Source organism: Colletes gigas, unplaced genomic scaffold, assembly GCF_013123115.1.
Source record: "Colletes gigas isolate AHSC1104 unplaced genomic scaffold, ASM1312311v1 Colletes_gigas_Sc00010, whole genome shotgun sequence".
Taxonomy (NCBI): Eukaryota; Metazoa; Arthropoda; class Insecta; order Hymenoptera; family Colletidae; genus Colletes; species Colletes gigas.
This window is the reverse complement of record NW_025106639.1, coordinates 8,547,588-8,570,976: the sequence shown is the minus strand read 5'-3', so window position 1 is coordinate 8,570,976 and position 23,389 is coordinate 8,547,588. Positions and strand designations below refer to the sequence as shown.

The window sequence follows — 23,389 nt, the reverse complement described above, 5'->3', positions numbered from 1 at the left end:
ACGCGGTCGCGTAGCGTGGAAGGCGAAAAAGATAAAGAGGAAGGGAAGCGCGCGCGATTCAGCGTGCACGGAAAGGTGCGCTACGCTCGGCAGGCAATATCTCATTGAGCAAAGGAGGAGGTGACTTTAACGTCGGCCCCACGCTCTTCCCATGAGCAATCGCGGCTAAGACGGGCCCCGACGTGCCCGGTACGAGTAAGATCGTTAATCTTACCGCACCGATCGGTCTCAGATAGTAATTGTTACGTTCTCGTTTCTCCTGGCTGACTGCCTGAATGTGTTCGACGATCCCTCCTTCTGTTCGACCGAGTCCTTCTCCTCTCCTCACCTTTTCCTCCACCTCCTCGAGGCTTCTCCCCCGGAGCCACCCCGTTTCCCGCGTGTGCTCGACTCCTCGCTCGGTCGTCCCTTGTTCTTTCTTTTACGGTGGGAGTGCCGAACGATCCTCACCCACCACCGGTGTTAATGCCTTTCGCAAGTTTGTTCGCATTACAATAACGTCGAACCCTCTCTCCGCGCGGCGTATCGCCTCCGCCGCCTTTTGTACGACGCTCTTACCCTTCATCCCGCTTTCCTCCTCTCTTTTCTTCTCTATTGTCCGACGATTTCACCGCTCGTAATCTCCTCTCGACGGATCTCCGCGAGCCGGTTTTTTTCTCGCGTCTCCGGTTTGCGCGAAATTATGCCCTCGAATCCCGCGTACGAGTCACCCGGCTACCGCGGACAAAGATGCTCGAACGAGAGAAACTGGACGGCCGGGGACGGCGAGAGAGCGTTTGGCAATTTTGTTTCAATTACAAACGCGATCGTGTACCTTTTTGGTCGCACGGTCCCCTGGTCCTTGCCCCGCCTCGTCCCTCCGTTCGGTCGTTTTTTCACTCGGCCGTGCGCGCATCCCCGGCTCGAGCGTGGTTATAAATTTGGTAGTCGCGTTAACCGCTGACGGGGACCACGATATCCGAAATGTCGGTGGATCCGGTGTTTTCGTGCTGTCCGCCAACGACCGATTCCACCCGTGCCCCGAAAGAGTGTCGCCCGAGAAACCAGTTTCGCGCGCAGATTCCTTATTTGCGAGCCCGACGAAACCGTAGATTCGAGTTAATCGTCGACGAGAGCCTTTCGCCCGTCCTCTCTGCCCTCCTCGCGCCTCGTTTCGCACACGCTTCAAAAGTTACGAATTGCTTCGTTGAGAACCGTGTACCCCGGTCCGTACCACGATCCTACGAAACTCTACGAGAACGAGGAATCAGCTCGAGGAGGGGATCATGGAACGATCGCCGAGGGGGGATAGGGTGGGTGTGAATTTGAACCGTCTTCGAGTCGTGTTGGATCGTAAATGACCATTATTAAAGCCTTGTGGGTATTTACAAACGAATTCATTTAAATAAAAGTCGCTTTAACAGAGTTTGCTTACAGGATTTATCGTCGTCGCGTCTACTCCTATCTATACAGTGCCCTAGGCAACGCATTATCCGTGGCAATAATGATTCGGCTAAGACTAGCTTCCGAATTGGTTCGAGCACTGTCTTTCTTTGCCGTCTCGAGCAAACGGAAACCACGCCGCGTGTAAACTCTACCGGTTATTCTTCCGATTGGATGCCAAAACGTAAAATTTAATAATTTCCAAAACACTAACAAACACGCGTAAAATTATAATTTTGTCGGTTCACGATACACTATGAATAAAAAAACCTAACGCAATATCTCGGAAACTATTAAATTCCCGAAACCAAAGTGTCCGTGCACCACTCGGAAGAACAGCCAATCGTAGGTATCGGGACAAGCAATTGATTACCTATCTAAAAATCGACGATCCAGGTGGATATTATTGGGCTTCGTCGTTCCTCGCAACGTTTCTTCGTAGCACTTAGCGTAATCTTAATCGTAATAAATGGGCCGTAATCGTAGTAAGTAGCTGCATGGGTACTAGGGACGATTTACGGGATCTCGCCGATAAGAAAGAAGAGTAGGAGACATTAAGCAAACGATACGACGGCTCTCCCGTTCGCCGCCATTCTTCAATGAGATTCCTCGATCGGACGCTGGTTCATTGGCTGGTTTCCAGCGGGACGCAGTGTCCGCGTTCGAATTCCAGGATCGGCTCGAGTTCGTTGCACCGCGCGAGTTTGTGGCTCGACGGTCCGCCGCGGCGATCTACGGGAAACGAATCGAGAGTTTTTTCGTTCAACGTTTTTTCCCCCGGCGTGCACTCGAAATTCGGTGGGGTCTCGCGACGGAAATCAACGATCGTGCTTGGTGAGTTCCAACGGTTGCTGATCCGTCCAGTGATCCCGCCAGGCGACGGTCGGCGATGAAGGAACGTCCTGGTCCGAGTCCTGGACGTCGATCTCCTCGTCGTCCTCCTCGTCCTCGGCGCGTTCAAAGTCCTCGTTGTTCGTCGACTCGGGGACGAGTCCTGTCGCCAGGTTCGATCCGTGCCTCTGGTGGTCGTAGGTCGGGCTCGAGGGCCTCGGTATGCTCGGCGAGTCGTCCCCGACCAGCTGACTGATCATCCTGAAGGCGCTTGGCTTCCTCTCGGGCTGCTTCGCCACCGGCTCGACCCTCTCGATCCTCTCGTTTCTGTCGGCCGCCTCTCTCGACGAGGAGTTGGTGACGACCGCGCGGAACGCGCTACTTTCGCCGCCCATGCCGGCGATCGAGCAACTTGACGTACGGTTTATTTCCATACCGGATGCGGAATGCTGTTGCGGCGGCGGTGGCTGCTGCTGCTGCTGCGGCGGTGGCGGCGGCGGAGGTGGCGGTGGCGAACGCTTTAAGAGGTTCATGCGCTGATGACGACGCCACTTTGCCCGTCTGTTGGAAAACCAAACCTAAGAGTCACGAGTTAGGTCGTTAGAAGGCTCGTGATCAAATTTCTAAGGCTCGGGGGGCTGCACGCGAAGCACGGGCGTATTCTCCTGCGACGCCGACGCTCGCGCTCTACGGCGTGTTCGCTCCGTCGTCGGTTTGCCCCAGAAAAAACGTCCACGGGGGACGAGACGAAAGGGAAACCCCGGTCGAGAACGTGCCCTTGCGAAACCAACGTGCTAGCCCTCCGAGAAAGATATCTGGGATGGAATTGATCCTCACCTGCACACGAGCTTCCGAGAGAGAGGTCTTCGAGGCTAGCCGTTCGCGCGTAGACACGCAAGGATAGTGAGATCGCTCGAACTCCTTCTCGAGCTCCTCCAGTTGTTCCGGGCTGAACGTCGTGCGATTTCGCCGGAACTTTGGCTGCTCCGAACCGTCCAGACTTCCGTCGTCACCGTCACCGTCTGTACAGACAAACCCTTTTTCTACTACCTTCCCTACGGTCCGGCTCCTACGCGACCTATTCACCGTCCGTTCGAATCATTATGCTTCGAACTACTCGTCGCAATCAATGCCCCATTTCCCGGTACGTCGAATGACTCGCGAGCTGCGCGAAACGAACGACGAATTTGCTCCGAGCATTAGACCGGCACGTATGACGCATCGTTTTCGCGAAGCTTGAATTTTGCATCGCGATGACGCAAACGACGCGATATTTCATTGTCTACAGTCATCGTATCGAGGCGGAAGGAGATTCTTGCGACACACGCGTGCATCGACACAATGTGCGAGCGAACTATCGCGAAAGGTATTTCTCCGCGAATCAGCTAGTACACCGTCTTGAATCGCGTAGAATATTTCGATCAAATGTATAAAGTTTCAAAGATTCGCCATGTAGAAAATCAACAGCAACAGAGGGTTGAAAAGTTAGCATTCGCGAGACTGTCGGTGTTGAAAAGTTGAAAAATGGTCGTCGCGTTATCCTGGCGGGGCAATAACGATGAATTCCGAAGGTAATAATAGGAGGATCGGTGATCACCTTGCAAGTATCCTCGAGCGATCGCGTCGGCGTGCAAGGAGTGGTCCGTGGTGCCCGCCGCCGAGGCGGAAGCGGCCGCGGCCGCGGCAGCTGCGGCTCCTGGGCTCAAGGACGGGGGCAGCAGCAGAGCGGAAGCTGCTCCGGAGATTCCGGTAGCCAACGGCGGCAACATCCAAGGATGGCCCGCCGCTCCCGGCGCTGGCCAGCCGGCGGGCAAATGGTGGCTGGTCGTCGGATGCTGATGGGCGCTGTTGAAGTACGGATGCGGACCGGCGGCGTACAAACCGTATCCGGCTGCACGCGCGAATTCCGCGGCCGCGCGTTCCGCCGCGCGATTACGCAGAATTCGGTTGATGCTGCTCACTGACGGCGCCGTCGCGTTGCTGCATACGCCTGCAAAGTACAGAGGGGTGCTTCTTCTGGAACGGTCTCGTTTATGCTCTGTTGTCTTTCGTATCGGTCAAAGCCGTCGCATTGTTAATCGAAACGTTTCAAATTGCAAAGGCTGGCGAGAAAGAATAGAGAAAAGTAGCTTCGTTTTCCCGGCCAGAAATTCCATTACAAAGATGGTGAAAATTTCTAGACCCTGGTTAAGTATTCGTTACGAGCTGAGTATAAATATTCAAATTCCGTTGGCTTTGTAACAAATTTAGTCTTCGTCTCTTTCTTATAACGTGCCGAACCGACAATATTAAACGGCGTACAAAACGTTACATTCGATTCGTGTCGTTCGACTTCCTTCGGAATAGGTATCGTGCCTCGCGCGTCGTCTCTTACATAATGTTTCCAGGATTTCGATCTTTTGAAATTGACAAACGATACGTCTCGCATCCGGTGCTTTCTACGTTCCCGAATGCTCGTAATTTTCATGTAAATCGCGCACGGGTGACGCTACGGCACGCCTTTAACGAGAGAGTTCCTGCAACGTGGGATGAACGTAAATGCGAATTTGGATAATTAATAGACGACGTCAAGAAAAGACCGTTGATCGCACGAAAGCACGTAAAGCGAGACCGGACGCGTCGATGCTCGCTTTGAAAAGAATAAAGTGTGTCGGTGGACAAGGCCGTGGTAGAGTTTCTTGATTCTACCTTACAATTGTACATTGTTCCCGGACACATGCGACTATTATTACGGACGATTTGCACCGGCGCAACAACCACATTGTGCTCGCAACATAATTGAACGACAAGTTTGCTCGCTGGTTTACGGGCAATTACAAAACCGAACAAACCTTTAACGAACCCGAACGCGTTGACGTAGCCGCGAATCGTTTGAAAAATCTCCCTTCGAAACTGGAGTGTCTAAATCCCTTACTTTACAAATCAACTTGCTAATCTATCGCGTTCTTACCGCTCAACGCGCTATTTCGATGCGTCGTTTCTCGGTTTCTCGATCGAACCTATCGTAAAATGTGACGAAGGATGTTGCTTACCTTCGGAGATGAGTCTCTCCCGAATTTCCCACGCGAAGATGGTCGGGTTTTCCCTCTTGTACTGCTCGATCTTCGCGACGACGGCCGGCGTCGCGACTTTTGGCTTGCTGCCACCGATCAAACCTGGCGGGCGTAGCGTACCTGGAACACGTTAGATCAAGCTTCAAGGACGCGTTGCTTTGGCAATACTCCTCGTTGGCGATAAAATCGCTCATAAACGGCGATACTGTGTCGCCTTTACGTGCCTCGTGTCGCGTTCGAAGTCGTCGTCGGACCAAACCTCTCGAAATTAAAAAAAATCGCGATTATCTCGATCTAATGACAATGTTCGAGATAGGTACCACGCCAGAGTAAATGATTTAGATTCGTTCTGAAACTTTGGTCTAAAACCTTCACTTGTAGATTATGGAACGAAGTATAAAGTTGCCTTACGAATGAATCTAAAACTTTTAATTTGTTAACTGCGAATATAATTGAAAACAGCTTCGCGACATCTCTTCAAACATTTGCACAGGTTGTTTTGCGCATTGGGTAGCCAAAAGTCGCAGTTTTGCGAGTCGTGGAGTGTCTCGGAAAATATTAATTAAGCCATTTTTTTCCATATACGCGATGATAGAAGTATGGTCAAACGCGAACGTTTGAATATACGACTCTGGCCACTTTCATAATGACCGGCGCATATGGTCTTTGGCATCGTTCTGAAAGCAGTTGTGCAATATCGTTTTAGTTCTTCGAACGTTAAGAATTCCATGTATCCATGTTCGATGTTGTCATCGTCGTTGAATCACCTCCTCAAAACAGGCGCCATTGTTCGAAAAAGGTGATAGACGGTGCGTCTATTCACGGTACGCTGAATCGATTATTGCATCGACCGTAGAGTTATTTTCGAAAATTAATCTCGTGATTAACGCGAGAGAAGGTTATTACTTCCCCCCCAGTAACTTTAATTAAAGTATACTTTCTTTCATAATTTATTTCGCTGTACTTTTTGAGAAAGATGAACGTTACGCGTACAAAAGCTACGGTAACAATTTCTGGTTTAAACTTTAAACGCTAAATCGAGTGTAACGGTTTTCTAACGCGAACTATGCGACGTGCAGTCACTGCTGAAATAGCCAGGCTGACGAACAATGCGTTTGGAAAATGCTAGAACGAACGCGGACCGTACGTTTTCGTGACTCGTGGCTAATAGGCTAGTCATCCGACGCGAATGACTTCTCGAAAAACAATAATGATACCCGTTGCCAAAGGAATTCCCCGTGCGCACGATAGTCCGGAGGATTCGTTCTCGAAACGACGACACGGCACGAACGCGTCGTTTAAATACAATATTATTAAAGGTGTATTATCTTACGAGGAGTAACGTCTTGTTTGGAATAATCAGGTATTCCGTTGCTCGACATTTATTATTCGGATAGAAAGTGTCGAGTTTCCCCGTGGACAAAATGGAGATACAAAACGATACCGGCTCATCCTTCGTTGAAATCTCGCGGAGCATACGTTCTCGACACCGGATACTAATCCTATCGTGTCTGGGCGGACCCACGGCGCAGTCATTAGAAGCTTAGCGCGTGAAACGATACCGGCATGCGATAGCATGCGATAATCAGAGATATCTAATATGAGCCGATCGCGGAATAGACGCCCGTGTAACGTTTCCGATACTTGTTCAGGCTGCCATGCTGTTTTGTTACGTTTCTCGCCTCTCCCAGTGCGAGTGCGCCGCCTCGGGCCCCTTCGGATTAGCTAATCGTCCCCGGGACCGAACGTTCAAAGTCGAAAGCTCGCGCAAATTTAACGACCTCGTTTTCTCTTTCTCCTTTTCGGTCGCGTTTATCCGAACCGTAAACCATCATCCGGTTCCGACCAACCGTTTCGGATTTAGCTTCTTTCGTTCGTAAATTTACCCTCTTATAGCGTTCTTCCGCGACTCCGACTCCGACTATCTACATTCGTACAAAAGATGGCGGAGTTCCTTGGTCGTTGCATCGCGATCGGGACGCAATTTTCCGACGCCAGCCGTCGAAGATCGCGATACGCGACTCGAGATTGCGGAAAGCCGCGAGCAGGCTTCGCTTTGACGCTTCTTCCGTGGCCGGCTCGCGTCGGTTATCATTGATTTTACTACTTCACCCTTCGTTCTAGCTTCTGCGGGTTGCAATTCCCCGGGTAGAGCCGACGCTCGAAGCGGACGAGTCTGACTGCATAATTCAGGTTGCAGGCGCAACGAGACCCAAGTAATTGTAGAAGGTTTCGCGGTATCATTATCGACGATGGCTACGCTAAAGCTGTTGTGCGTCAGAGACGCACAGGTATTACGTGAACGCGTAAATACGAAGACCAACAAACGGCGAGGAAATGCATTGAACGGTACAACGCGCCTACTTTTCGTACATTGGTCGATCAAAGTTTTAGGATGACCGAATAACAGTGGACAGTCCAACGAAGGTTCTGTTTCCCCGAGTTTGTCTTTGCGAACAACAGAAGGGTTGTACCTCTATATTTTGCCCGACGAGACGAGACAGGAGACGTGTACGTGGTTCCGTCTTTGTTTAACGACCGTTAATATCGACGTTCGATCCTTTTGCTTGGCGTCTCGTCTCGTTGGACAAAGTATAGGTCATCGTGGTTGGTAATCGCGGACAGTTGCGTCGCACAGTGGTCCCAAAGGTCGATTGTGTCTCCGTGGACTCGAAACGCCCGCGGGAGAGTCCTCGAAACGGACGACGCTGGCAAGGTAATGGAAACCAGAGGCGCAGGCAGACTTGAGCAATTATCGGTCGTTACGTACTATTATTAATAACAATAATGACGGCTAAAGTCGGCAGGATATCGCGTGCGCTCCCACGGGTGAAGTGCGTGCCGGGTATAAACGATGTACCCACCTAATAGGTATCCATGCCTCGAGCAAATTCCTTGCTTCGACCCGGTGTCTCCTCTCCTCGTTCCTCGTTCGTCTTTGTCTCTCTCTAGTTTTCATTCTCTGTGCTTCTACACTTTGTCCCGCGTGCAAGTGTGCACGCCGCTCTCCGCTCGTTTACGGAACGTTTTCGAGACAGGCCCATTTAATGAAAGAAACTGCACGAAGCTGCGATTCCTCTGCCTACTGGCTACATCCTTGCCCCGGCCAAACACGGACTAACGGACGTCGGACGTCGGATCTCGAGGCCGCGACGCATTCGTTTCGTATCGTGACGGCAAAGAAAAATCATCGCTCGAGGGGAATCATTTTCGTTCCATATATTAAAGCTGCTCGAATATAGCTGATTCTTATTGTAATTTTCTGCCTTCGACCCGCACGAGGCTTCTCTTTCTCGACAAAACCGAAACCCAACGGTCTTGAAATTTCGTAAAATTAATAGAGAGAAGAGTCACGATGGAAAATGGGCCTAACGACGTAGGAAGAGAGGCCCCCGTTGGCAGTGGGGGTCGTTCGAAACAAAAGCGTACCGCGGACGGTCGTGTGGTGCAGGTTCGACTCGTTCGTCCGTTCTCTCGTTGGTTATTTTCATCGCGGAGGATCGCGGCGATCGATCTTGTTGCGCGTGGATAAGAAGACCGATAGCGGAGCGGCGGAATTAATTATCGGGGCACCGCAGCGGCGAGGAAATTAGACGATATCGGCCGCGGAGCGTTACATTCTTCTCTGGGGTTTGGCGAAATTTATTGTGCGCTGATAGAGCTCGTTCGCGGAACACACCCGGTCGGTATATGCACACGGTGTGCATTCGAGCGGCGAGATCTGTCTCGTTGAATTTGTCCGTCGTCGTGGGCTCGCGAGGCGGAAGACGAATGCGGGGAGTCGATAAAACCGTGACGCTCGCGAGCCCAGCGTACGGTTATCGGCGAAACGAGCGTGTGTCCCCGGCGATCGAGGGAAATAGATTCCACATCGGGGAGGAATCGGTACCAGCGCGGCCAGGGACCACGGATGGTGCCGGTGGATTAATTGTTTGCCGCTGTTAAGTAATTGGCCGGTCGATTATGGTACATTATATTCACCTCGGGACGCCTAAGGAGTCTGTATCCGGTGGAGATGAAGACATTACTGGCGAGCCGAGAGAGCAGGCCGAACGGTATTTTTACGAGCGGCTCGTAAAGTTAACGAGGACCGAGCCAGCCAGCAGCCACCCGAGAAAGAGAGAAACCCGGCGTTCCACCGATGCTCGGTGGCTCGCCTCCATTTTTTATTGCTCTGACCAGCCACGTTCTGCGTTCTTCTTCCTCCTCTGCGGACCGAGCCGAGCTCCCGTCCGCACGGACGCCGCTCCACGACCGGACCATATTTTCCCCTGAATCGTTTCACACCTGCGCCGCGCCGAACTCGCACTCGCCTATCCGCCCCGATCGCTGATAAAACGTTCCTCCTTCGTGACCGCGATCGACCACTCCGCTTTGCTGGAATTCAGAGCACCGTGCGCGCCGATTCCACCCGGCTATAGTACCCGCGAACAGGAAAGTCGAGAATAGCTTCGAACGTTGAGCTTGATCGATGAACCGCAGACTCCCCAGTTTCTGGAAGCTATTGACATTTGCAAGCGATCGAGACCAACGTATATTTTCAGCCTTGGTAGGAACTCGTTAGTCGATTGACGCACGGTCACCCAGGAAAACGAGATTTCCCCCAAGGAAATACGATTTTCGCGATTGGAAAATGTTCTCCTTCGAACCTTCCTCCGCGTTGTGTCTCGTCGTTCTCGATTTCTCGGTCCCAATCACCGGCAATTACAATTTTTAAATTCTGTTTTGATGTTCGACGGTAATGTCCTAGATTATTGCGTCCTGCGTCTTGTCGGTGTCGCGTAAAAACGTCCGCAACTGGCGATAACTTCCGTGAGAATATACGCCGAGCCAGGAACACGGAACATCAAAGGATCCAGGAAATTATCGACGAGTTATTTGAGAACCCGCGAACCGGCGAAGCTGATGTTTTACGCGCGAAAGAAACGGCCGTTACTAGTTAATCTCGACCGCCTAACGAGCTCGAAAGAGCGTCGTTTCTTCGCTCGTTGTTTCTTCCTCGCTCGTGCCAACGCGACGCGTTTCTCGTTTCCCCTGCAAACCGTTTAGAATATACCGACCAATCTTGCCTACGTTCTTCGCGTCAGATCGGACATCGACCAACGCCGATTAACGTCCACGCGTTTGAACTGAACGCGAATTTAAATTTGATGCGCATCGAAAGATCTTCGATTCAAAGTCTTGAGAAATTTTCCAGTTGTAAACGATGAAGACGAATGTACGATCATTGAGTTTGAAAGCATCCTTTTCGATCTACCATGCTGTCGCGAGCTGGGTCTCCGTGTTCTCGCGTTTTAACAAATAAGCGCCCGACCTTTGCCGGTCTGCTCGCTGCCAATGAAATCTATCTGCATCGACAGCCGTCGATACTTTTTCGTTTCCTTGACATACTGGCCGCTTGGTAGACACCGTGTTGCTGGCTTGCGCTTTCTCTCGCTAAAACAAACGCGGATTAAGGAACAAACGCGGAGCTGAAGTCGAGAGGCTTGCAGCAGAGCCACGGATTAAAATTTCAGACCGACTCGTAAACTCGTATGCACTTTTCTAAAACGAACTGCAGAAGGAAGGTGCTCTCGGACTCGTATCGAATCGAAAAACCGTACAGTACGAACGTAGATCGGCAAAAATTCTTGAAGAGGCACCTGGAATAATTGCAGGCGTTCGAAGGAGGCTGCGAGCGGATCGGTCGCTTCCGCGTTGCGGCGCATTAGACGCGATTAAAACGATATCTTTGGATCGACCGGATAGTCTAACGAAGGGGCGCAGATGCAATTACGAGCGAATAATTGCTCGACGTCCAGGGAAATAATAGCCACCGATCTCGCCAGCGGGTCTCGAGTCGTTCGTTTGTTTTTCCGATTTCGAGCGGTTCGTTTTTGCGACGATCGGAGCACGAGCGGCGGCGTAACTGATTTCGCGCGCGTTGCTCGGCTTTGCGCACTGCTCATTTTGCAATCGCGTTTCGACCGTAGTTTCCGAGCGTTCGTGGATCAAAAGGTTCAGATCGAAAGGGAAAAGATCACAGAATAACAGACACAGTTATTTTAAATTTATTTTAGATTTTACCACAGTGTGAAATTTACAGAACAGAAATTGCTGGCTTCGAGGTACAAAAGTGATCGATTTGACGTTGGAACGGCTCGTATACGAGCGCACAACGAGCAAAGCTGTTCGGAAGTTCTGACTTCCATGTTTCTTCGCGCGGTCATAATGCACTGTTCGCGCGAAGAAGAAGCGAGCTGTCGCCGCTACTAGGTATTTTACCGTGGAACAAAAGAGGGGTTGATTTTGCTGCAGTTAACCTTAGTTCGGTTGAAGTTTTTTTCCAACTTTTCAAATTACAGAGAACCGACAGGATAGTATTAGGTGTGCCACACGAAAAGACTGTTCCACCGATCCAGCCATCCAGACTACCGACAACTTTTCTCTCTCTGCGTCTAGTATCGGAATATAGGGGTTCTAAAAAGAGATTACAAACTTTAAGGCTACGTAACGTTCGCTAAAGCGTGAAAAGAACCGTTGAAAAATGTAGTCAGGGTTAGAAGCGATCGTTCATTGTTGTCGGAGTAAGATTTTTAAGCAAAGGATCGTCCGATCGTAATCTTCTTCCGATGCTTAAAAAAGATGTATGTGTCTTTCTTTCATTGTCACATATGCTCCGCGTTATTAAATATTTTTATTCAAAAGAAAAGCAGGCTGACAAGTATTTTACAGTGTAATTCAACCAAAAGAAAAATAATAGGTATTCCTGAGTTTGTTCGAATTCCTGGATAAGCATATAATATCCGACAAAACAGGAAAGTACCGTCAAACTTAATATTTCAGCCCACGTCGATTGGGTATTTTACTGAATCGAGCGAGCGTCGTATGCCTGCAGCTTATAGCCATTTTTTCGTAATGTACGTATCGCAGAAATCGCGTTAATCGTTCGCGGGGCGGCCATCTTGTCGTGCGACTCTTTCTTATTTTTAGATTAATTTATCGACGTGACTTTGATAGACTTCGGTTGGTTCATCTTCAAGAACTCGTTCAGTGTCGATTTCAAAGCATCCAAGTCGTTAAAGTTCTTGTTTCGCAAAAAGTCGCTTCAGCATCGGAGTAGGTAAATGGTATCATAAACTTTGTCGATAGTCGTAGCAGTTGGTCGTGGCGTGTTCTCCCTTTATAGAATTCGAAAAAGAGCTAGTACACTGACTTCCAAAGAAACTTGTTTATATGTACTACAACGAACGCGTCGGAGTTATTTCCAATCGGTTCGCGGATCCAGTCGCGTTCGATCGGAAGTCGAATTTTCCTTACGTTTGTGTTTCGAATCGAAAACTATCGTAACTCGTCGTCCGTCGTTCCGAATCGATCGACGTTCAAACGCGTAGGCCTGGACGTACTTTGGTCGTATCAAAAGTTTGCACGGTGAATTACGTAAAGACTCGTGGCACGAGCTGATATTTAATTTAATAAATAACCGCCTACGAACCATACTAATTCTTATAGCAGAGGCTTTCGCGACTCGGGGTTTTTTACGGTTAATACCGTCTGGGGCTGTCAGGCGCAGGTCGTGACCTTTTAGAAAAATGCCTCATCGTCGACCGTCGCTTTTCCTTTCTAAGATTTCTAACGCGATGGAAATTGTACCGCGGATCCACCGAGTAATTTCTAAACAAACTACTTCATCTTCGGCATTTATCTGTTTGCTCTGGCAACTGCGGGCGATCAATCAGCGAGGACGGCCCGATTTAATACCAGTTTCCTTCTTCCCGCGTCGTAATATCTACTCGCTGCAGTTATCGCAACGAATCCCACGTCATTTTTGCGAAATTAAAGATAGCACGCGCTATCGTTTCGCGCGGGACGGTGATTAATTATAGTACGGTTCCGAGATTATTTCGAGAAGAACACGGCTTGCACCCGGAAGCCACGAAGGGTACGGAGAATGTAACGGTACGAACGTATCGGGAACTTACCCAAAAGTTTCGTGACGACGGCACCTTGTTGATTCAACGACAGCACGTGGTTGGCCAGGTCGTTGTAGTGCCTAAGGGCTCCTAATCCGTGCGACAGCTCCAGCAATCGTTGTCGACTGGCTCCGCCGCCATTACCGCTGGCAAATGGTCCCGCGGTACAGTTCTGCAAGCTCACGCCTGAAAGTACGACGACAACGCGATCAATTATTGCCTATCGATACGTTAAATGGGTCTAGTTTGTCTTCGTCCATAGTTTCTCTAACAAGATCTCGACCAACGTCTCTTGCGATCGGGGTACATAGGACCCCAGGGCCCCTTAAAAAGAGACCAGCAACGGATCAGGGATTCTCGGGTAGTTTTTCCAGGGCAGAAAATCGAGCGGTTCGTTTCGTGTTAAAGGCGGGCATAACGAGCGTGTCGAAAGCGATCGCGCGAACGTGGCGGCATAATCGAGCGAATTAATTTAAATTACTCGAGCCGGCGGCGACGGGACGCGATCTCGTCTCGATGCGATCTCTCGAGACGGAGGATATCGAGCTTGCGAACCGTCGCATCTGCCCGGCGAAATCGCGGCGATTAATCACGCGGAGGTGCGAAGACCCTCTGTAATTCCTCGAAGGACACCTCGGGAGCGGTTCGCGACTTCCTCGTGATTTTATAGGCGGCTAATCTCGGCGACGTTTCGTTTCGTGCCGGTGAAGAGACCGAGACCGAGAGAAAGAGAGAGAAAGAGAGAGGGGGGAGGGCGAGGATTTACGATCGAACGGACCACGGTATTGAGAGCGATCCATTTTTCGCCCGGCGAGCCTTACTTCGAGAGCCTCGAGCGCCGATCGTATCTTTCCCCGAAGGGGTGTGGTGGCGGGGTGCGAACACGAGAGGAGGCGATCGAAAAGGGTGTCGCGACGGACAGTTCGCGTTTACGAAAACCAGATCGAGCGCGTTTCTTTTTTCTTATTTCTTTCGCCAACGGCTGCTGACTTTTCATAGCGCTCCTGTGGATCCTCGCGATCGTGCGAAACGATCGCACGACACTCGGTGTCTCTCGCGCGTGGATCCACCGGTTCTCGAATTAATTTCCGAGAGGATTCACGGTCGATGGAATAATCGTAATTAGCGTCCAGTACGCGGACAGTCGGTGATTTTACGGGCGGATAATCTTAACGACGTTTCTTACGATCCGCGGCGACGATAATTTACGATCGAACGACGGCGTCGAAGAGGAGCGTTCCGCGCGTCCGCGGCACCACGGAGAACGGCGCGATCCTCTCCGCAGCCTCGTCGACAACGATCGGACGTCGTTCAGGGGAGGGAATCGCGGACGGGAAATTAAATTCAGGAGGTAGATAGAAACGGCCGATCCCCGGCTCGTTTGTAACGCGTTGTTTCGACTGGTTACGAGCGGGGCCCGAGCGCGCGCGCGTACGCGTCCGCTCGTTTACATAGGGGCCCCGTTTAATTAATTAGTCTTTTACGGCCCTGCTGAATTGCCGATCACCGCCCCGGACGGATTTTACGCGAATATCCGCCACTCGTTATCCGGCTTACAGTAATTTCTTCTCCACGATACACGGCCCTGATATTCGACAAAGTAACTTAGACGCGTTACGGAACCCCCGCGATTTATCGCGACGCCGCCCGAGCCGAGAAATAAATTCAAACTCTTTGCCAAGTCTGATTTCCACCGCTGCCTTCGCGAGTACGCCATTGTTTTATCCGAGAGTTCATACGCTGCTCGAGAACGCCGGGGGACGCTTCTCATTTGGAATTCAAATTTCGTCAATTTAGGGGTCCAACCCGAACGTCAACAACGAAAGAAATACTGGGCGTTTGTACGTTCTGGGTTGTGGAACGATATCGAACGGTTTCGTTAAAAATATCAATGAAACTTGGCGGCTCGATCTTTCGATCCTTTGAAAGCAGTCCTCGATACTGGTCTAACATTTCTTTCTATTTTTTTTTCCTCCCACTTGTTACCAGTTTACACGATACGAAATGCGTAATCGATAGTTAAACAACGTTTTGCAAAAGTTTCGAGCAAGGAGTCTTCGGTAGAATTAGCATATCGCCGTTCGCGAACGGCAACGCAAGTAGAAGCAGTAGATTAATAGACAGACATCGGTGCTCGAGTCGTATGTACTCGTGCTCGCACGCGTATCTCCAGTCTCGAGCACATTCTGTATCGATCTGCAAAATATACACTGTATATTTTTTCTATACTTTCACGCGACGAATCGTTATCTTCGTTGTTGGCGAGCAATTAACGAAGCAACAACGCGCAATTACGTTTCAACGCTTTTGATTTAAAATGTACCAAGGTACGCGACGCGTATTATTAAAAACGACAAAGGGGCGATTCGGAGTGGAAACGTATAGTTTTCCATGCTCGTAGAAAATCCGCGGTTCTCAAAATAAAATTTGTCCAAAGATAATAAAGCATGCCTCGGCATATCGCAACGAGACGTGCGTTTTAAGTTTTCAGCTTGCCGTGGTCGCTAAAATGAACTCTACCCATTATTAATAAGTACACGACAATAAAAAACGATCGATTTTTAAAGATGACAATGCGAAGTGAGAGTTCCGCGTGTATTTTAATGGGTTTGGAACGAAGTACGAGATAATAGGTGCTGGAAAGAAGATATTACGTCTTGTACGAGTACATTATCGGTCCCAACGGTACCAAGTTAATCCTGTAATTACTTTGCTCGGTGTATTTACTGGCGTGGAGTGTTAATCGCGGCAGTGTTATCTCGCGGTTTCCCAGAAGTCGTCTGAAATTGAATTATGGAATAACGAGGAGCGTCGGTTTCGGAAAGGTGTGCGACAAACGTCGATAGCAATTTCGCGGCGGGAAAGAGAGACGGAGGAGAAAAGGATGTCGAGCGGTCGAGCAAGCACTTTGCACAGATGAGGGGCATCCGTTGAATCGTTTCGCGGAGACCGGCGAAACCTACGCGTCCTGGCCGTTCTGGAAGGCGCATCGGCGCGCATTCCGCGCTCGTTTCGTGTCAAAGCTATCGGAGGTGTCGTGAAAACGAAAGTAGCCGATGCACAGAAAGAAATGCGTCGTGTCGTTGCATCGACGCGAGGCCTAGAACCGGTTCTGAACGAGTTTCTGGCATCGGAGTCCTCTATATTCTTTTCGTATACACGAAATCGCCCCGTGGAAAAGACCGATCGTTCGCGCGAGGCGATAGATAATCGATATAAAAACGCTGGAAACCGTGAATAACCCTGGGGGCTCGTGGAACGCGGCCAATGAATGAAAATCGTTCGATACACGGCCAATGGGGCGAGATTCGTCGCGACGATAAACGACCGCGACGGATACCTGGGCCGGGCGCGTGATCCAGAGATTCCTCCGGGACGATTCCGATCAATTTCATACTGAATTACACGCGAATTCGTTTCGATGCCGCGGCCTCGACCGGTCGCCACGATCCGAAAATCCACGAACGCAGAAATCGAGCGCCAGCGAACAGGGCACGGCTGGTACCTGTCTCGAAACGCGTAGGGTGTGGCTATAAATTCAGCCGGATAGGAACGAGATACTTAGCTTATCCTCGTGTAACAGAGTAGAAACCGTGCGCCGGGAGACGAATGGACACGGAATCCAATTAGCTGCGCATACTTCCATCAAATATTACCCTCCTTTAATTGGTTATTTATTAATTACCTCGACCCGTTACTGCTGCCCAACGATACCAACGAGTCTACGTTCCTTCCCGATACTTTCTTCCTATTTCCCATACCATCGAGAACCGAAATTCCAAGATGGCGTAAAACCTTTGGTACATCGAACCCTCTTTTCGTCGGTGGTTTAGAGTAAAATCAACTAGCTCCTGCGTTGGTTCCACGAGATTCTAATTAGTTTTCGACGACGGACAGCCGGACTTTTCGTTACGTCGCGACAGGGGATACCGATTCGAAGGGACAGCGAAACGGTGGAAACAAAGCGACCCTCGACCCGAACAGATGAAGGTACCTGCCAAGTATCGGGCCGCGATACCTGCCTCGGAATACCTGCCGGGCGTGGCAGTAAAATCTGTCGGATAGAAGCTGCGAGTATCGAGTCGATCTATAAACGATGTCACTTCCTATTTTGCTTGCGCGAACAGCGTATTAAAATATGTGAATTCGATACTTGGCTCTATCTTCTCCTGGCACCATACATCAAACACCGAACATTAATTTAAACTGGATAAATCAAGGAGTATTTCTTTTCACGGAAGGGACGGTTTTCGTAGGCCCGAGCGAAATAAGAAATTGGCAGTGCGGGGATAGCCACGATACGGAGATAATGAAGTGGAAGAAATTTACATCTTTGCATCGTTCAAGCTCATTAGAGATTTTCTGAGAGGGAAAAAAAGAAAAAGTTTTCTCAATTATATGTATCGAATAGTGCGGTGAATATTACTAGCTTAATTATAGCGCTGGAAACTGCGATAAAACCACGATAGAGTGTAAGTAACTCAAGCTGAAACTCGTCTAAAATAAGATTCGACGAAGAAAAGAAGAAAGTTTTTGTCAACAACGTAACTGGTTATGATTCTTACGGGTTCGAGCCAGACTTTTGGTCGTTTTCTCTTGTTTCGAAGCAAAGAACTAAATTCCTTTCGTTTTATTACTATTCTTTGTATCGTGGCTAGTTTATAATCTGACGATTAGCATATCGTAAGCAAGCACTACGTATATAGGTTCGTACGTAGCTTTTTCGATGTCTCTGTTTACTTTTTTAAGCATTCTCTGATCTGGCCACGTATTTGAATCATATAATTTATACAGAGTGCCTCGAATATTTAATCATAATTTCCTATAACATATCAGGCACCATTTTGAACACGCTGAGAATAATGGTATCGCGTGTATGCGATGATTTCATCTCAAACGGTAATAAACAATCGATAAAAAAGTTAAGTCGCCAAGTTTCTTTCGTGTTTCTGTTCGATTACGGTGACTGTAAACTCGTAACAACGATGTAAACAACGTATCCTGTTTATGGTGTTCGAAGTTCGCAAAAAGGACCGAGTCGTGTCGAGAAGACTCGCGAGGAAGGCGTCAAAGCTGCTTTCTGATATTCCGTACGGGACGAAGCAAGAACCAAACGATTAATGGGCTTGATAATGAAGCGCTTAAGACTTCAGTCGATGCAGGGTCGAGTTTAACGGTGGAGAGGATCGAGCGAAGATTGACTTCGTTTGTCAGGACGATTCATCGCCGCTTATTGAGAAGCGTGCAAACTCGAGTGTATTCTCAGCCGAAGCGTCATGCCATTAACGGTCAATTCTGACCCAAAACCACCTTTGCCACTTAGTTTTCAAATTAAGTTACGTGTAATACGTAGTCGCCTCCAGGTCTTAGCGTTTTCAAACAGGCAACCAGCAATCGAGACGCGATAGAATACAAGAGTTTAAAGGCATTGGGATAATCAGAGTCGGAGAAGCGTTGCGAATCGTTAGGGCTCCGGAGATAAGGTCTCCATATGATCCGCGATAACGAATAAAAATGGAATACGATCTTATTTAATGATGGTCGGTGTACCGGTGATTAATAAACGCGGTATGTTCGGTTTCTGGGTTGTACTAAGTTGATAAACGAAAAGGAGGTTGCTCGTGTAACGGCGCGAGCTATCGGTACCCGAGTATCCGGAGTCGTGGTCCATATCGGGTACAGAAGTCGTCCGTACTGTTCGGTACGGACGAATATTGAAAGGTTCAACGAGAGTAGCAGCTTCTCGCGAAAAGACGTACTGTTGGCGACGCATTGAAACCGGTTCTGAACGAGTATGGCTGGTAGCTCTCCGTCGTTTGATCCGGCAAGTGTAAACCACGGAAAGGATCTCTTCTTATACCAGTAGTTGAATGCGTTGCTCGCGACATCCTTCGGGCGTTGATTGCGCGCCACGAACGCCTTATCAGCGAATTCTTTCGGTGTCTGTGGGAGGGTCGACGGTCCGTTTAGAGGGCCGTTTCGTCCCGTGTCGCGTTCCCGCGAGAACGACTCCGTAGGCGTTTTCGCAGACACCTTACGACGAGAGATCGACGTTCCGACTCGGCGCTGGCCCTGGACCGTTCAATTAACGTACGACGAGCAAAAAGGCGCCGATCGGTTGACGATAAAACACGGCGACCGCGTCCGCGGCAACGAAAATCCTATTTCATCCGTTTATTACGTGTCGTTTGCGCGACGGTCACCCGAGACACGTCGTTCCGCGCGATTCGCATTATGGAAATGTCGATACGCTGCTCCTCGGACCAATTTTTCTCGAGCGTCGCGCCGATAAACATCGGCTTATCGCGTCCTCGGAAAAATCATTCGAGATCTCGGCGTCCGTTCTCGCGGGGATTCGCGAGCAATTTTGATCGAGGGCGAAATTACCGGAGATTTTTCGAGCATTAGCGAGTTAAAGAGCCCCCGAAAGGAGATAGGATCGCGGAGAGGGGCAGATCGTATCATCCCTCGGGTACCAGCCGGACGGTCTCGACACCTGGAGAATCACGAAACGTCGCCGTTACGCTCGTTTAACCCCGTTTAAAATGCCTCGTTATTCTTTTCCCGCTACGGGCGCGATAACTGAAAATAGACTTTCTCTATTGGCGAAACGTTGTCAACCGCCAAATTGCATTCTCGTACAATAGTTGTATGCACGGCTCTCTTTGACCAGTGCCGCCTGGTTTCTTCCTACCGAGCGAAACAACACGCAACGCCGTCACGAGATGCAGCGTGCTTTTTCCTCGAAAGCAATTACGCAGAAAAACATTCCCGATGGATCGAATAAGAGTTGGCGCGATCGGTTGCACGTTGTTCCGTCTCTGAATATATTGCGTGCCATTTCGCGCGAAAATCCAAACGGCCGCCTCGATCCCCGATCGTGGCGCGAGCCAACGGACGACAAACGGTTGTCCAATTAAATTTAATTGTAGCGATTTTGCTCGTTGATAGAGGCTGTCCGCGCGAACAACGCCACCGTCGCGGTTCGTCCGCGTTTCATGGAAATTTTCAGATTCGCCGGGTGAACCGAAGCGCGACACTGATCGGTTCGTTCGACGCCACCCCTCCCCCCCTCTCGATCATTGGCGACATCGCGTACAAGCTTTTCAGAAGGCGTCCATTAAATTACGGAATTTCAGACCGTTGCAATTTAACCCCTCGACGGTCGCGTTTCTTTGGCCTCACCCCTAAAAAACGATCGGTTTTTTTTGTCAGATTTGTTTCTTTCGTAAACTACGATGTCGTATCTCGCGACTTTTGCATATTTGAGCGAAGGAAAGCAATTGTTTTCATCCCTTAAACGACGAGACTGATGGCTACAGGGTTCTCGAGGCGACGGAACCCTCTGTTGTTCGCGGAGACGTCGGTCGAGGAAAAAGCTAGCTAGCTAGCGTAAGAAAAAAGGAAAAAAAGCAAAAGCAGGGTCGAGGAACTGACCGTCGATCAGAGACACTGGAGGCACGGTCATCTGTTGATGATGGTGGGCGGCCGGGTGCTGATGGGGATGCGGCGGATGTACCCGTAGCAGATGCGACCTCGTCTGCGAGAAGGTCGGCGAGGGTGGTTCCCAAGGGCGCGCGACGCCGGTGCTGACGGGGGCATCGTCGTCGTGACAGCAGAACTTGTCAGTGGCCGGGGTGGATCCGCTGCTGCAGTTCACCACCTGGTGCACTTCGTTGTTGTTGTTGTTCGTAACGTCCCCGTTATTGTTATTGTTGTTGGTGGCGTTATTGGCAGCGGTGAGACGCGTAGTAGTCGCGCCTGTCGCGGGGCTACCACTACCACTAGCACTGCCACTGACACTACCACTGCCAATGCCGTCGACCTGCACCATTTCGCTGTCGATCGCAGCCGCCGACTTGGCAGTACCAGGAGGGGTCGCGACGCCGCCACCGATCATCATCACCAGACGATCACCTCCACCCCCTCCACACCGGGCAGCAGCTCCTCCTCCTCCTCGCCGTCCCCCTCTGCCTCCACTTCTGCAGTTACGTCGTCCGTATGCTCGAGGCGTTTCTCTTCCTGCTTTCGCATCCGACGGCTACCTCGATCACTTTCAGCGGACGTGTTCCCGATCTTCCCGTGGTTCGCGCAGCCCCTGGGCTCCGGGACCGTGGACCGTGAGGCTCGGCACGCGCGGGGGTTGTTGTTCGATTCGAAAGTTCGGCGGCGAATAGAGTCACGTTTGACCGGACCGCGTGCACGCGCACCCACACAGTGTCACAAGTAGCAGGCTCTCGGGGTTGTTTGGCGTGTAGCGGGGGCGCTGGCGCAGGAGCGCGCGAGCGCAATCGACGAACCGTGGTTCGTCGTGGCTTCCTGCGTCCGATTAGCGAAGCAGAATGACATCCTGTCCGACGGGCCGACGGCGGGCACGGTTCATCGTGGCGCGAGCTTTCGCGTCGGCTGTCTGCTGTCGGTTGTCGGTCTCGGGCACGAGAGGACGAGAAGAAGCGTGGTCGATGCGACGAGGCGACGGCGAGGAGTGCTCGCGAGCGCAGGCGCTTCGTCGAAGCTCGTGACTACCTATGGACGTGTGTATGCCCTTCTCTCCGTCCCTCCCTCCGCCTCGTCGCCTCTTCTCAGCGGTTGATCTCTTTCGCTCGGTAGTTCCCGCTCGTTTCACGCCGTCTCTCTTTCGCCTTCCGGCCGAGTCCCGGCTCGGCTCCTTTCTCCAATAACCGACTCGACGAGGAACGCGCTGACCACGGGATAACCTGCTCGCGCTCCGCCGGATTCGAGCAGATTGCCTTCCCGCTCGGGCTTTCGAAGCGCGCCAACGACTAGCCTTACCCCCACCTGGTCGATCCCCGCGGGAACACCGACTCCTCGCCCGAGGCTAGGATCCAGATTTAAGGTAACGCGAGAGTCTCTTTGCTCGAATCGGCTCGCGATCGATCGATCGATCCTCGATCCACGCTCGTTCCTCGGTGCCACTCGACAGGATCGAGGAGATCGTCTCGATACCGATCCCGATCCCGTTCACCGTGCTACTCTCGATCGAGTATCGAAACCGCGCGAGAAAGGACGAACTTTTCGAGGCAGAACGGAGCGGCGCGAGTACATGGGGTAACCTGCTCGCGGTCCGCCGGATTCGAGCAGATTGCCTTCCGTTCGGTGGCTCGAAGCGCGCCCAGACTAGCCTTACCCCCACCCTCTCGGCCACTCGGTCGAGGTGAGATCAAGATTTAAGGCGCCGCGGCGCGGCTGCCCGCTGACGAAGACGAACAGGAGGACGCGGACGTCGAGGACGAGGAGGATGACGAGAAACGCGAGCAACGGCTAGAGCGAGCTAGCTAGCTCCAAGACGCAGGGCGCTCGCTCGCCTCGATTACGATCGCGCGCACCCGTGGATCGTAGAAGGAGGAAGAGGAGGCGACGAGCAGTCGCGGAGAGGTGGACGGACGAAGCGGTTTAGTCGAAGCTTGTATGCGGCGAACAAGGGGGAAGCAGGGAACCGCGAGGATACATGGAACATACCTGGCTAAAGCCAGCCAAGTGCGCACTCCGTGCCGCGCATCTGAGCTTACCTGACGCCCACCGACCATTACCGGCTCGATCGACCAATTGGGCGAACGGGTGGACGCCCACCGATCTGTCCAACCTCGCGCTCGTCGTCGCCCACGCCGCCGAGAACCAACGCGCCCTTCCGCCTTCCAATCGCTCCTCCGGTCTTTGTCGTTTCCGCGGACGGGATCGATTAATTCCCAAATCGGATGTCGATGTCGGATGCCGGCTACGCTCCGGAATCGCCGATTCCAACGATTAGCCTGCCGCAGGATCGGCTTTCCACTCGTCCCTTTTTCATACACGTTCTTTTCGATTGTTACAGACCCCGACTACTTTTCGAGAACGCCGAACGCGCCTCCGCCACACGCTCTCCAACCTGAATCTCGCGTTCGATGATCCACGAGCGAACGTCCTGCGAGGAATCTTGGCGTTCGTCGGATTCTTCGGATCTATCCACCTATCACAGACACCATAGTACAAAGGTATCCTTCCAATTATCTCGAGCAACTCATTTTGTTGCTATTCCATTGATTATCAAGTTTAATAACACCAGCTTGCAGCTCTTTCTTATGGTGGACTGCGAGTAGAGTACAACTTATTATCGTTTTTTTGTTAAACACG

The 23,389-nt window shown here is 50.9% G+C and overlaps 1 protein-coding gene across 1 annotated transcript; it reads right to left on the bottom strand.

Annotated features, from left to right (window-relative positions):
• Nucleotides 1-1,362: 1,362 nt before the first annotated feature.
• Nucleotides 1,363-21,176, bottom strand: LOC122397974 (atherin-like). Its single transcript, XM_043397510.1, has 6 exons — nucleotides 20,696-21,176; nucleotides 13,268-13,444; nucleotides 5,286-5,426; nucleotides 3,851-4,243; nucleotides 3,091-3,275; nucleotides 1,363-2,831 (listed from the first exon to the last, which is right to left on the bottom strand). Exons 1-6 carry the CDS (start codon nucleotides 21,159-21,161, stop codon nucleotides 2,241-2,243), a joined length of 1,953 nt encoding a protein of 650 aa, XP_043253445.1. The 5' UTR covers nucleotides 21,162-21,176; the 3' UTR covers nucleotides 1,363-2,240.
• Nucleotides 21,177-23,389: the final 2,213 nt, after the last annotated feature.

Bases quoted from the DNA above. Each gene is read 5' to 3' on its own strand.
- LOC122397974 (XM_043397510.1), bottom strand. From the start codon at position 21,161: ATGATGATCGGTGGCGGCGTCGCGACCCCTCCTGGTACTGCCAAGTCG. The intron at 5,427-13,267 runs GTAAGTTCCCGA...AACGTGTTCCAG, and splicing joins CGTCGTCACGAAACTTTTGG to GTACGCTACGCCCGCCAGGT. The intron at 2,832-3,090 runs GTGAGGATCAAT...CGTGACTCTTAG, and splicing joins TCTCGGAAGCTCGTGTGCAG to GTTTGGTTTTCCAACAGACG.